Here is a 14,499-nt window from a genome sequence, read left to right on the forward strand (position 1 = left end):
GAGAAGGAAGTATTCGAAGATTTTGCGGTTTGCACCTTTTCTATTCCTTACTAGGGGAGCTTTCCAATGATACCAAGTCTGCCAGGCCGGAACTTCAAGCCTAAGCTACAATCGCGACATTAAGTCATCACCCTACCCGGCATGTGGCAGGCGGGGTCTCAAGAAAGGAGCTAGCGCTATAGCGGTTGCGCCTAAGGGGGCGGATACTCAAGAATATCTCGAGAAGGAAGTGTTCGAATGTTTTGCGGTTTGCACCTTTCTTTTCTTTACTAGGGGAGCTTTCCAATGATACCAAGTCTGCCACGCCGGAACTTCAAGCCTAAGCTACAATCGCGACATTAAGTCATCACCCTACCCGGTGCCGTGGCAGGCGGGGTCTCAAAAAAAGGAGCTAGCGGTTGCGCCTAAACAGGGTCCGTATACTCAAGAATATCTCGAGAAGGAAGTATCCGAAGATTTTGCGATTTGCACCTTTCTATTCCTTACTAAGGAAGCTTTCCAATGATACCACGTGTGCCAGGCCGGAACTTCAAGCCTAAGCTACAATCGCGACATTAAGTCATCACCCTACCCGGTGCCGTGGCAGGCGGGGTCTCAAAAAAAGGAGCTAGCGGTTGCGCCTAAACAGGGTCCGTATACTCAAGAATTCCTAACTAAAGGAGCTTTCCAATGATACCAAGTCTGCCAGGCCGGAACTTCAAGCCTAAGCTACAATCGCGACATTAAGTCATCACCCTACCGGGTGCCGTGGCAGGCGGGGTATCAAGAAAGAAGCTAGCGATTGCGCCTAAACAGGGTCCGTATACTCAAGAATATCTCGAGAAGGAAGTATCCGAAGATTTTGCGGTTTGCACCTTTCTATTCCTTACTAAGGAAGCTTTTCTATGATACCACGTGTGCCAGGCCGGAACATCAAGCCTAAGCTACAATCGCGACATTAAGTCATCACCCTACCCGGTGCCGTGGCAGGCGGGGTCTCAAGAAAGGAGCTAGCGGTTGCGCCTAAACAGGGTCCGTATACTCAAGAATATCTCGAGAAGGAAGTGTCCGAATGTTTTGCGGTTTGCACCTTTCTTTTCTTTACTAGGGGAGCTTTCCAATGATACCAAGTCTGCCACGCCGGAACTTCAAGCCTAAGCTACAATCGCGACATTAAGTCATCACCCTACCCTGTGCCGTGGCAGGAGGATTCTCAAGAAAGGAGCTAGCGGTTGCGCCAAAACAGGGTACGTATACTCAAGAATATCTCGAGAAGAAAGTATCCGAAGATTTTGCGGTTTGCACCTTTCTATTCCTTACTGTAGGAGCTTTCCAATGATACCAAGTCTGCCAGGCCGGAACTTCGGGCCTAAGCTACAATCGCCACATTAAGTCATCACCCTACCCGGTACCGTGGCAGGCGTGGTCACAAGAAAGGAGCTAGCGCTATAGGGGTTGCGCCTAAACAGGGTCCGTATACTCAAGAATATCTCGAGAAGGAAGTATCCGAAGATTTTGCGGTTTGCACCTTTCTATTCCTTACTGTAGGAGCTTTCCAATGATACCAAGTCTGCCAGGCCGAAACTTCAAGCCTAAGCTACAATCGCGACATTAAGTCATCACCCTACCCGGTGCCGTGGCAGGCGGGGTCTCAAGAAAGAAGCTAGCGCTATAGGGGTTGCGCCTAAACAGGGTCCGTATACTCAAGAATATCTCGAGAAGGAAGTATCCGAAGATTTTGCGGTTGGCACCTTTCTATTCCTTACTAAGGGAGCTTTCTAATGATACCAAGTCTGCCAGGCCGGAACTTCAAGACTAAGCTACAATCGCGACATTGAGTCATCACCCTACCCGGTGCCGTGGCAGGCGGGGTCTCATGAAAGGAGCTATCGGTTGCGCCTAAACAGGGTCCGTATACTCAAGAATATCTCGAGAAGGAAGTATCCGAAGATTTTGCGGTTTGCACCTTTCTATTCTTTACTAAGGGAGCTTTCCAATGATACCAAGTCTGCCAGGCCGGAAGTGACCCCATATGATGGAACTTTCAGAATCTTCAACAAAATGTGCATTACTTTTGTTACTTGAATTTCATAGTAAAACCTGTAACGAGTAGGCAGAAAGCAATTTGAGTACTAAAAATTACTTCCCTACTTTTCTACAAGGCTCGAAAGCGAATGAAGTTTCCCCTTGGCCTTGGCGAATCCTTCAATAACCCTAAAATGACCCCATGCGATGGAACTTCCATCATCTTCAAGAAAATGTGCGTTACTTTTATGACTGAAATTTCATTGGTAAACCCATAACGAGTAGGCCGAAAGCAATTTGAGTACCAAAAATTACTTCCTTACTTTTCTGCAAGGCTCGAAAGCAAATGAAGTTTCCTCTTTCCGAAACAGCTAAGCGAACCCTTCGATAACCAAAAGGTTACCCCATATGATGGAACTTTCAGAATCTTCAACAAAATGTGCGTTACTTTTGCCACTTGAATTATATAGTAAAACCCGTAACGAGTAGGCAGAAAGAAATTTAAGAAAAACAATTACTTCCTTACTTTTCTATAAGGCTCGAAAGCGAATGAAGTTTCCCCTTGGCGAAACCGCTAAACGAACCCTTCGGTAACAGAAAAGAGACCCCATACGATGGAACTTTCAGAATCTTCAACAAAATGTGCGTTACTTTTGTCACTTGAATTTCATAGTAAAACCGGTAACGAGTAGGCAGAAAGCAATTTGAGTACTAAAAATTACTTTCTTACTTTTCTACAAGGCTCGAAAGCGAATGAAGTTTCCCCTTGGCGAAACCACTAAGCGAACCCTTCGGTAACCGAAAAGTGACCCCATACGATAGAACTTCAAGAATCTTCAACAAAACGTGCGTTACCTTTGTCACCTGAATTTCATAGTAAAACCGGTAACGAGTAGGCAGAAAGCAATTTGAGTACTGAAAATTACTTCCTTACTGTTCTACAAGGCTCGAAAGCGAATGAAGTTTCCCCTTGGCGAAACCGCTAAGCGAACCCTTCGGTAACCGCAAAGTGACCCCATACGATGGAACTTTCAGAATCTTCAACTAAATGTGCGTTACTTTTGTCACTTGAATTTCATAGTGAAACCCATAACAAGTACGCAGAAAGCAATTTGAGTAATAAAAATTACTTCCTTACTTTTCTACAAGGCTCGAAAGCGAATGAAGTTTCCCCTTGGCGAAACCGCTAAGCGAACCCATCGGTAACCAAAAAGTGACGCCATACGATGGAACTTTCAGAATCTTCAACAAAATGTGCGTTACTTTTGCCACTTGAATTTCATAGTAAAACCCGTAACGAGTAGGCAGAAAGCCATTTGGGTACTAAAATTACTTCCTTACTTTCTTCAAGGCTCGAAAGCGAATGAAGTTTCCCCTTGGCGAAACCGCTAAGCGAACCCTTCGGTAACCGCAAAGTGACCTCATACGATGGAACTTCCAGAATCTTCAACAAAATGTGCGTTTCTTTTGCCACTTGAATTTCATAGTTAAATTCGTAACGAGTATGCAAAAAGTAATTTGAGTACTAAAAATTACTTCCTTACTTTTCTACAAGGCTCGAAAGCGTAAGAAGTTTCCCCTTGGCGAAACCGCTAAGCGAACCCTTCGGTAACCGAAAAGTGACCCCATACGATGAAACTTCCAGAATCTTCAACATAATGTGCGTTACTTTTGTTAATTGAGTTTTATAGTACAACCAATAACGAGTAGGCAGAAAGCAATTTGAGTACTAAAAATTACTTCCTTACTTTTGTACAAGGCTCGAAAGCGAATGAAGTTTCACCTTGGCGAAACCTCTAAGCGAACCCTTCAGTAACCGCAAAGTTACCCTTTACGATGAAACTTCCAGAATCTTCAACAAAACGTGCGTTACTTTTGTCACTTGAATTTTATAGTAAAACCCGTAACGAGTAGGCAAAAAGCAATTTGAGTACTAAAAATTACTTCCTTACTTTTCTGCAAGGCTCGAAAGCGAATGAAGTTTCCCCTTGGCGAAACCGCTAAGCGAACCCTTCGGTAACCGAAAATTGTACCAATACGATGGGACTTCCAGAATCTTCAACAAAATGTGCGTTACTTTTGTCATTTGAATTTCATAGTAAAACCCGTAACGAGTAGACAGAAAGCAATTTGAGTACTAGAAATTACTTCCTTACTTTTCTACAAGGCTCGAAAGCGAATGAAGTTTCTCCTTGGCGAAACCACTAAGCGAACCCTTCGGGAACCGCAAAGTGTACACATACGATAGAACTTCCAGAATCTTCAACAAAATGTGCGTTACTTTTGTCACTTGAATTTCATAGTAAAACCCGTAACGAGTAGGCAGAAAGCATTTTGAATACTAAAAATTACTTCTTTACTTTTCTACAAGGCTCGAAAGCGAATGAAGTTTCTCCTTGGCGAAACCACTAAGCGAACCCTTCGGTTACCGCAAAGTGACCCCATACGATGGACCTTTCAAAATCTTGAACAAAATGTGCGTTACTTTTGACACTTGATTTTATAGTAAACCCCGTAACGAGTAGGCAAAAAGCAATTTGAGTACTAAAAATTACTTCCTTACTTTTCTACAAGGCTCGAAAGCGAATGAAGTTTCCCCTTGGCGAAACCACTAAGCGAACCGTTCGGGAACCGCAAAGTGTACCCATACGATAGAACTTCCAGAATCTTCAACAAAATGTGCGTTACTTTTGTCACTTGAATTTCATAGTAAAACCCGTAACGAGTAGGCAGAAAGCATTTTGAATACTAAAAATTACTTCTTTACTTTTCTACAAGGCTCGAAAGCGAATGAAGTTTCTCCTTGGCGAAACCGCTAAGCGAACCCTTCGGGAACCGCAAAGTGTACCCATACGATAGAACTTCCAGAATCTTCAACAAAATGTGCGTTACTTTTGTCACTTGAATTATATAATATAATTACCTGCATGTATGCAGGTATGGTTTTCACGGGCGTGGGAAAATTTGGAAGCTGGGGATTTAGGGCGCTGTATCTCAAGAACGGATGGTTCGAGCACGACGATTTTTGGTACGTGGGTTGGGGGTGGTAGCTTGACACTCAGGTTTGATTTTGGGCCTCCTGGCGCTTGAACTTGACATTGCAGGTGGCATTTTTGGTGTTTTGGGGGCACTTTTGGCGCTGTGTGTCCGGAACGATACGCGTCATTGCGACGATTTTTGATGCATGGGTGGGAAGTTGTTGCCTGTTGCCTAGGATTGACTTTGGGCCTTGTCGCGTTTGAACTTGACGCGGCAGGTCGAATTTTGTGTCCGGGAGGGGTATTTCCGGAGTTATATCTTCTGAACGGTTGGTGCGGGCGCAATGATATTTGGCACATGTGTTGGCGGTGGCTGAATAATTCTCAATTTTGATTTTGGCGCCCTTGGTGCTTGAACTTGACATTCCAGGTTACCTTTTGTGCGGGCATTGCGCGTGCGCTGTATCTCCGGAACGCAAGGTGCCATCGTGTTGCTATTTGTTTCGTGGGTTGTTGCTGGTGTCCTGGTGGTCAGGTTTGATTTTGGGCCTCCTAGTGCTTGAACTTGATACTGTAGGTTGACCCTGTTTTTGTGTGGTTGGGGCATCCCCCCAATATCTGCTTGGTTTGGTTGGGTTTGGGTTGATTGATAGGTCTTTAAGCTTAGGTGTAGAATCGTCATCTGTTTTTGCACTGGCTTCTGCCACCTTCAATGTATCAGGTTACTTTGTATCAACAGTGTCTGACCTGCCAGATGACATACCTAGTCTAGTATCTGTTGCTGTATTTGTTAGGTACAATTTGAGTTTGCACCTTAGTCCCACTTTGTGGTGTTTTGAGAGCTGTGTAGTACTGAGTTTAAAGTTCTGGTACAAGTTCCTTTACCCTGTGTGGCAATCAGCAGAAGATACAACTTTCTAAAGTGGAGAAGAAATGTATAGAGCTTGAGTGTTAGAGAAAGGTATGTGTATGATTTTTCCTTCTTGCTGTTTCTTTGGGGTTGCCATTTCCGTATTGTATGCAGGTAATTTGTAGTTTTGGGCTAGTCATATTCGCTTGACTTTTGGGCCTGCTTAATCTATAGTACGGGCAGGGTTAAGTGGTAGAGGCTTTGTTCTGTTTTAAATTTAGTATCGTTTGTTGCATTTTGTCACTGCAAAAATATGATGAAATTGTTTTCCCCCTCTAAGCAACTGCTCATTGATTTTGTGGGATGTTTGCTGGGTGTTCACTCTGACTACAACAGCTTTCTGAACTTTTTAAAGCAGCAGCAGCTTGCCATCTATGAATGGGATTGAAAAGGACATTTTGAATAGTAAATTCTGCTGTTAAATTTGGCTTAGGTACTTCAAGAGATTTAGGTTTTAGTTGGACGGATTGAATAAAATATCATACCACCCTGGGGACTAACTGTTGCTGCTGGATGGGGGCTACCACTATTCATATTGTCTATGGAACTACTGTAAAAATATAATTGGTCAAATTATGCAAATAACCTTCCAGCGCCAAGTCATATGTGACAGAATAACTACATGGGCCATCTGAGACAAAAAAAGGTAGGAAAAGTCGTCTCAACAACTTCAAGGTACTGTGGTTGGTTACCTGCTTCAGGAATCCAAAATAAGTAATGTTCATCCATGCCCAAGCTTACACATTCCCAAAATGGAATTTCAGACTTTGGCATGGTGCAGTCAAACCAACAAGGTAAAAATCTCACTTTTCCAACCACGCAACCACGGACGAAAAGGAAAAAAAATAAACACTATGTCTACAGACACCCAATACATTTCATGCAGGCCTGAGGTCTACGAACTCTTGTTATATATGTATTGGAGTATCGGCGCCATACATTTTGACAAAAAAAAGGCACTTAAAAATCTTGTAAAGCATAGAAACTTCGTACACATCGATGGGACACCTTCTTGTACATATTTGTGGCGGTAGGTGAAGGTGATGTTGCGCGACGGCCGATATTTTTGTAGATATAGTGGGCGTTCGCTATAAAGATTTTCTGTGCTGGGCGTTCGCTAAAAAGACCATCGAAAATCGCCAACTTTGATTTATGTCACTTCGGGTCAATGGATTGACTTGAAACTCAGGATTAATGCATGGGAGCACAACGTGGACATATTCCAAGCAAAAAAAATGAGATTCGTGTAGCGCGGACTTCTCTAGAGTGGGCGTTTGTGGGCATTCGCTAAAAAGACCCTCCCGATGGCCGAGTTATTGTCTTCCTCTTTTCCATTTTTTTCTGTGAGTGCACTTGGGCCACCAGATCGGTAACATATTGTTAATAATAACCACAGAAAACAAAAAGGCAATGTTCTATACGTCACATAAGAGAACTTCATGAAACATTCTGTAGTTATGATTATTAACAACGTTGATTAACAGACGACGAAATCTACACAGACCATGGCTACTCGTAACATGCTAGACAAATCCGGGAACTCGCAGGACTAACAGATTAAAATTGCGTCAAGCATTCGCAAAATGGCCTAAATTCGCATCTTTATAACATTAAAACAAAATTGCAAATATTTATATATATATATCTATATACAAAGATTGCCCGTATCTTGTAAAATCTTGTATGTAGTTACAAATATTAGAAGTAGATATATTCTTATCACTGCAAATCTCTTTTTATATTAATGCATTCTTAGTCACAGTTTTCCTTCATTTCTCAATCTCAGTGGCAACACAGCAATTTGCAATAATTGCTCATTTGGGCTTTATACACTAGTAAATGCGCCGCTGGTCAGTGTAACTACGACTGCAAATGTAAAAATGGTGCAAAGTTGAGGGCAATATCCTGTTGCAATTTAGTAGAGTCAAGTGTAATATCCTCGCTTTGCTACAACTTGCCCCTGTTATTATTTCTAAGGACATAAGAGTGTCAAGTGTCAATCACGTCTATAATAATGCTCTGAAGAGCATCAGCAGTTTTAAAGTATCCTTTCTTTGGGTTTTATTATCCTAACCCCAGCACTAGGTGTGTTCAAATACTTGAACGGCAATACAAACATAGGTCACCCCATTGGATCGATCAATGCCCAGGGCCAGACATTTGTAGGTAATATTTAACTCTGAACCCCAGTGTACCCTGGGAAAGCGTCCATAACCGTCAGTTTATCGCTTGTTTTATGCGTGCATACTGCAAATTCAAGTGCACCCTTCCCTCCTCGTAAAAGCAAGATGTTGCGCAGGCAATCATCAATTTGTTTGAGTATCCTCGGACTGTTTTTACTAGCTGTTTTACAAACAGTCAGTGGTCAAGACAGTCCAACGAGAGTTACTGAATCGGGGACAATCATGGGCTCGACGGCTACCGTAGAGCGAATTGTAGTCGAGCGGTACCTGGGGGTACCTTACGCGACGCCTCCATTGGGCAACCTCCGCTTCCTGAAGCCTCAACCCGTACGGGCTTGGGAGGGCGTGAAGTACGCGAATGACTACGGGGATTCGTGCATGCAGTACCCGCTGCCTGAGAACATCGTGACGTCGGAGGACTGTCTGTACCTGAACGTTTTCGTACCCCGGGTGACGTTGGAGGAAGACGAAGAGAACATGGCGGTCATGGTGTACTTTCACGGAGGACGGTCAGTACAACATTTTACGACCAATGATAATACTCAATTGGCTAACTATAATCCAGTTAGATTTTCTCGAACCTAAACTTTTTCAAAATCATCATGGTAAGAATTTCTGTTACCATCATTTGCTTATGGCAATTATAGGCACCTCCATTACAATTTACTGAAACATTGTTATCTTGAATATTTCGGTTATACATGTAATTCATAAGTTCATGGTACGATCCAGTTCCCATATACGTGTGCTTTTGTACATCTTTTTTGGCGCTAGTTATTGACGTTAATTGCTTGGGAACGGCGCCACAGTGTACTTTCTAAATTTTGTATAACAAAGTAATGTTTATAGATATCGATTTCAAACCTGAACCAAAGTCACGCTGCAATATGGCAATGTGTTGGTATTCCATTCTTTAGAAGTTTCGCACTCTAATAGTAACGTATCTGAGAATTTCTACACTACATTCAAAGTCACAACATGAAGAATCCTCAAATCAAAATCATTTCGCATTTCCTGCACACCCCAAGGACACCTGTCACAAACCACCATCCTCTTAGCAACCTGTCCACCCCCGCCTAACTGGTTGGGCTCGTCCAGATGAGGTAATCCTTTGCTTTAAAAGTTAACGATTAACCATCAGATTGTCGCTGGTTAACGGAACAAAAGCTCACTTTGTCAACACAAGCCGTGCGGTTCTTGGTAACAGCGGAATTAGTGAGCGAATCTACGAGTATCGTACCAGGCTCGGTCTGGTGGCGTTTACAGTGACCAACAACAAAAGAATCCGCTTACCTTCTACCACTATAAACAACTCACGTCATGGTTAGAAACAAGTCTGACATGTTTATAACGCACAGAATCAATATGTTGAGCTAGCATTCTCGCTGAACATGTAATTCAAACCTTAGGAAATGAATATATTACCTACAATCAGCAGCTGTTTACCCAGAAATATCAGTTTGAAATCAAGCGATATCGACTCAAGTAGGAAATCATACCAGTACCATGTCATTGATCATTCACCTAAATCTCGTATGTTCATGTATTGTATAGAAATGTAATTAAAGAATTGGAAATCCGTTTGTAGAAATTAGTGTAATTGTCAATCACTATATCTAGGATATAGTGTTGAAAGACATAGCCCACCCCTCTCCTTCCACCACCTTTTACCTCCCCAACCGAATGCAACCCATACTGGAATAATGGTCGATTAAAGATTAATATTACGCATGAATATTGTTGAATACTTTTGTGTCCAACGATGTTTTGTCCTCCTACTATCTATTATGATAAAGAACATAGACCCTCAATTGAGAGTCGCTAGGGGGAAATCTTACGCAAGAAATGCCGTTATGTCGCAACAAATCTACAATAAAAACGTGAGCGGTGCTTGTCATTTATAGTAGTAACAATGCAACGTTATAGGTACAAAATTATACAATATTCCCGTTTATAAGTTAAGTAAAAAACAAGGAGTGTCTAAGCCTTCTTGTAACAACATTTAGTTTTCAAACGTATCGATATCCATATAAAAATGACCGCTAGTGACTTCAGGTGGTGTGTGACGTAGTGTTGACTTTTTCACCGTTTGTCAACAAGACACTCCTGTGTCAACCAACGGTGACCTGACACAACCTGTCACAGAGTAAACAGATATAAATTGAATCTCTCCAACTGTTACCGGTTAAAGGTTCCTCTTGGACGACGATTTAAATCGACATCTACTTTCGCATGGAATACAGAAAAGGGACAATGAAGGGTTCTTCGTTTCTAAGGATTCGTTTGGACGTGCTTTTTGGAGTATTTTTCACCGTTGCGGCCGCACAGAATCCGACAAGAGTGACGAACTCGGGTCGAGTGCTGGGCTTCACGACAACGGTTGAAAGCGTGACCGTTGAGAACTACCTCGGAATTCCTTACGCCGCAGCGCCGCTAGGAAACCTTCGCTTCAAACCGCCGGAGAACGTACGCCCGTGGGACGGCGTCAGATACGCCACGGACTTCGGGGATCTGTGCATGGTGGCGCCGAGGCTCTCACAGTCACCGCCTTCCTCCCTGTCCATGTCTGAGGACTGTTTGTTCTTAAACGTCTTCGCACCACGAACAACTGGCACGGAGGACCTGGCTGTTATGATTTGGATACCAGATGATGGGTTTGTGAACAAAATACAGATTTTATGATCTACTAGTATCATCTAAAACCTAACGTCACAAATTACATTACATCCTCTCTCTCTTCCCCCTAACATGGATGTTAAGCAACTCAAATACTAGCCTAACTAACGGTACACACATGTGTCCATTCCTCGTTTATGACCAGCAATAAGGAAATACATCGCATATACCATTATGCGTACCAGTATATTGGTATGTTTCGAGGTATAACGTTATACGTGCATTGTTGTCCATTTAGATAAGGAAGGCATTTTAAGATGGCATGCTGAGGACTATGTGGTATGCCCGTGCCAAATAGATACACAAATATTTTGTTGACGTAACAACCCTTCTATCTACTGAATGGAATTAGGATTACAACCTTACTTGCAACTTGTAAGGTGTGTACAAGATCTTATGATGTGTTACAGTGTACAACATAGACTGTTACAAAGCCCCCTATGGTTATGAATGCCTTAATACCCACATTACGTCATGGTTATGACATTTATGAGTTATTATTTGCAAGTTTCGCTTCAATCATAAGGAAACTATCGAAACCAGACTTCCAATTTTCCAAGTATCCTACTACACCACTTCCGCTTAACAGTACATCATGCCATTTTTCAATATGCACATAACTGTGGACACACGTCAAGACAAACAAACACACCAACCGACTACAATACCTCAATATTTACGGAGGTACATGTAAAACATCAGGTTGACTTCACATTTTCAAACCGGGATTTTACGGAAACAAAACATAGAAATGTATGCGTATAGTGGGGAGAAATATACACAAATAATGACCACGGCTATTCTCTTCACCTTTCTGAAAGCTACCCGGCCGGGCCCCGGTTCGGAAATGTGACGTAAGCCTAAGTACTGTAGAGATTTTTAAAATACACACACCACTTATTCTCTGCCCCACGAGCTACCTACCACTCAAAACTAAGTCCTCATCATGTCCAGAACTCGATATATCAAACCCGGAACTTCCGCTGCAATACCATAGCAAACCGCTAGGTAGCCCAAAATCTAGTCGTTTCAAGGTCTCATCATGACCTACTTACGAACCAACTATCAAGACAATACATGTAGGCATTCTGGAGTTATACTGGTCATCTACATACATTCAATGCCATACATACACTCCGAAAATACAACATTCTAGCGAAGGTTATAAATCATTGTGTACCTGCAGGTTCAATACTGACACGGCGACGAACTACAACGGAGAGTGGCTGGCCGCGGTGGGGAGCGTCATCGTGGTGACCGTGAACTACCGGCTGAGCGTGTTCGGCTTCCTCAGCACGGGGGACAGCACAGCTCCGGGAAACTACGGCCTCATGGACCAGCGGGCGGCTATACAGTGGGTCAAGGACAACATCAACAACTTCGGCGGTGACCCAGACAGGTGACGTATCTAATAATGCATGAAGTCCTTTATTGTACACATATGCCAACTGGGTTAAGTACTGAAAAAAGAGACTATTTTTACACAACCACAAATATTTTGCATAAAGCTGTACATATGTAAATACTTCACGTTTTGTGACCGCATCTGAACTGTGAGCAGCGACACCTGTCCTGCAGTACAATGTGCACCAGTCAGAATTGCCCTGAAGAAGGTGAAAGACGGTCACCGAAACGTTGGTGTGACAATAAAGCAATGGTCGTGTAAAAAGAGTTTCTTTATTTAGACGTACCAACCTGTGTTGGTAACTGTTACATATCTAAAATTAAAATACCGACATATGGACAACTTTGACATTGTATAAAAAGCAATCGTCCATTCATTCATTCATTCACTCATTCACACATTCACATAATGTATAAATTAAAGGGCAGGTAGTAGCTGTAACATGCAAGCTACTATTACATCTTCCTAACTTTCCAGAACAGAAAAGATTTCCGACAAATTGCCATTTAACGACTATTTCATCGTCTAACAGAATCACCCTGTTCGGCGAGAGTGCCGGCGGTGCGTCGGTCAGCATGCAGATGCTCTCCCCGCAGAACAACGGGCTGTTCCAGCGAGCCATCTGCCAGAGCGGCGTGGCCATGAGCCCGGGGATGATTAACCTGGACCCGCTGGCGGCCACGCGAGCGCTGTGCGAGTACCTGAACTGTCGCACCCAGGACCCCGTGGACATGGTGACCGTACTCAGGAGGATGAGCGCCAACGAGCTTGCACAAGCGGCTGCACGCTTTACAGGTAAACATGCACGTCATGCATGTCAAAACATCTAAAATGATTATGTTACAGGCAGACTTACCACCATGAAGACATATCCATGGAATTCTGAGGAAAACATGCAGCAAAATCACGAGGATTGTAGCTCTAAGGGCTGCAAAATCAAAGACCTTTTGCAGAGATCCGAAAACGACAGACGTTTCTATCGTTTTCAAAAGTCAACCTCTGACCCCACCGGGACACACTATGGGTCACAAATGATATGAATTAATCTTTGAGTAAATCGGACTTTTATATCTAAACTGATATCATTCTTTGAAGTTTTGGGTAATTGTGTAAAAGATCTTTTTACGTCAAATCAACTCTGTCCTAGATAAATAGTACATCGCGTCACTCACTGCTTTTGTCAATGGAATAGTCCAATCAGTGTACCACCTGATTACCCAGCTATTCAAAAAGGTGAAAATTTAACAGCTTGACGTTTAAACGCTTTATTGCTACATGCGCATTTCAATCACACCTTGTGATAAGACATCCCTGAACATGAGACGTCGAAATTATTGTGATTATTGACAAGTGACTGTAACTTAAAGGTAACTTGTTTGAAGGAATACATTTTAGATAGCAGGGCATGGTTGGAAATCATTTGTACACAAAATATCACAACCCATGATATCTTAAAAAGTGAAATCTATAATCGTTAGCATTGTCGTCAATTTAGCCTGTACATGTGTTCTGCAACCACTCTCTGTCAAAGGCTAATTGGTCGTCCTGGGCTACTAAGGCTTGATGAAGCCTGTCCATCGTATGCATAGTTAAAGCACACCTATTCTCTACCTATATAAGATTCCCTTTCTATGTTCTCAGGTAACTACACGGAGAGGATCTGGAGTCCGGTGATCGACGGCGAGTTCCTCCCGGACGATCCCGTACGTCTCCTGGAGAGGGGCTCCGTCCCGGACAGACAGCTACTTCTCGGCTTCAACGAGGACGAAGGCGCCTACCTGATGTACGAGGGCCTGCCCGGATACTACATCAGGAACAGGGAGACTTACAACTACTACATGAACGCCTCACTCTTCCACATATTTCCAACTAACACCGAGGTACTACAGATATTTGGTTACATACATAATTGTGTCGTGTTTAGCATATCTCTCAATCTGACAGTCATGATAGTTATGAGGACATTACTGTGTTTAAGTCATCATTGTCAGTGACTCAGTGGTGTTACACGCACCGGTTACATAGTAGACGTTCATTAGAAACCGTATAGCTGTCAGGAACCATGACATATGATTAATATGATGACCTAGCCTGGTAACCATTCTAAACTGGCCTGATGTTATACCTGTCAAGTCCGACCAAGAAATAGCATTTGTTTGACAGCCTATCTTTCCAGCCGGTCTTTCTAGTGACTGCTATCGAAACTACATGTAATTCCTTTAAAAATATCCCCGGCTTGCGCTTATGAAGTAGTGGGTGGGGAAGCTTCCCAGCGCCGTAGAGACACTGGGGAGCTTACAATGGTATGGTTACCAGGATGGTGGTTTCTATTCCTATAACTAT

General features: G+C 42.9%; 1 protein-coding gene across 1 annotated transcript in view; it reads left to right on the forward strand.

The window, feature by feature from the left end:
- Window positions 1-10,183: 10,183 nt before the first annotated feature.
- The window catches only part of LOC118416795 (cholinesterase 1-like), a gene marked incomplete in the record, with an annotated part of 13,237 nt that continues 8,921 nt past the window's right edge, over window positions 10,184-14,499 (forward strand). The window contains 4 exon segments of the mRNA XM_035822046.1: window positions 10,184-10,729; window positions 11,938-12,150; window positions 12,689-12,951; window positions 13,798-14,036. Of these exon segments, the coding sequence (XP_035677939.1) occupies window positions 10,308-10,729; window positions 11,938-12,150; window positions 12,689-12,951; window positions 13,798-14,036 (1,137 nt within the window).

This window comes from Branchiostoma floridae, chromosome 5 (genome assembly GCF_000003815.2).
Source record: "Branchiostoma floridae strain S238N-H82 chromosome 5, Bfl_VNyyK, whole genome shotgun sequence".
Classification (NCBI taxonomy): Eukaryota; Metazoa; Chordata; class Leptocardii; order Amphioxiformes; family Branchiostomatidae; genus Branchiostoma; species Branchiostoma floridae.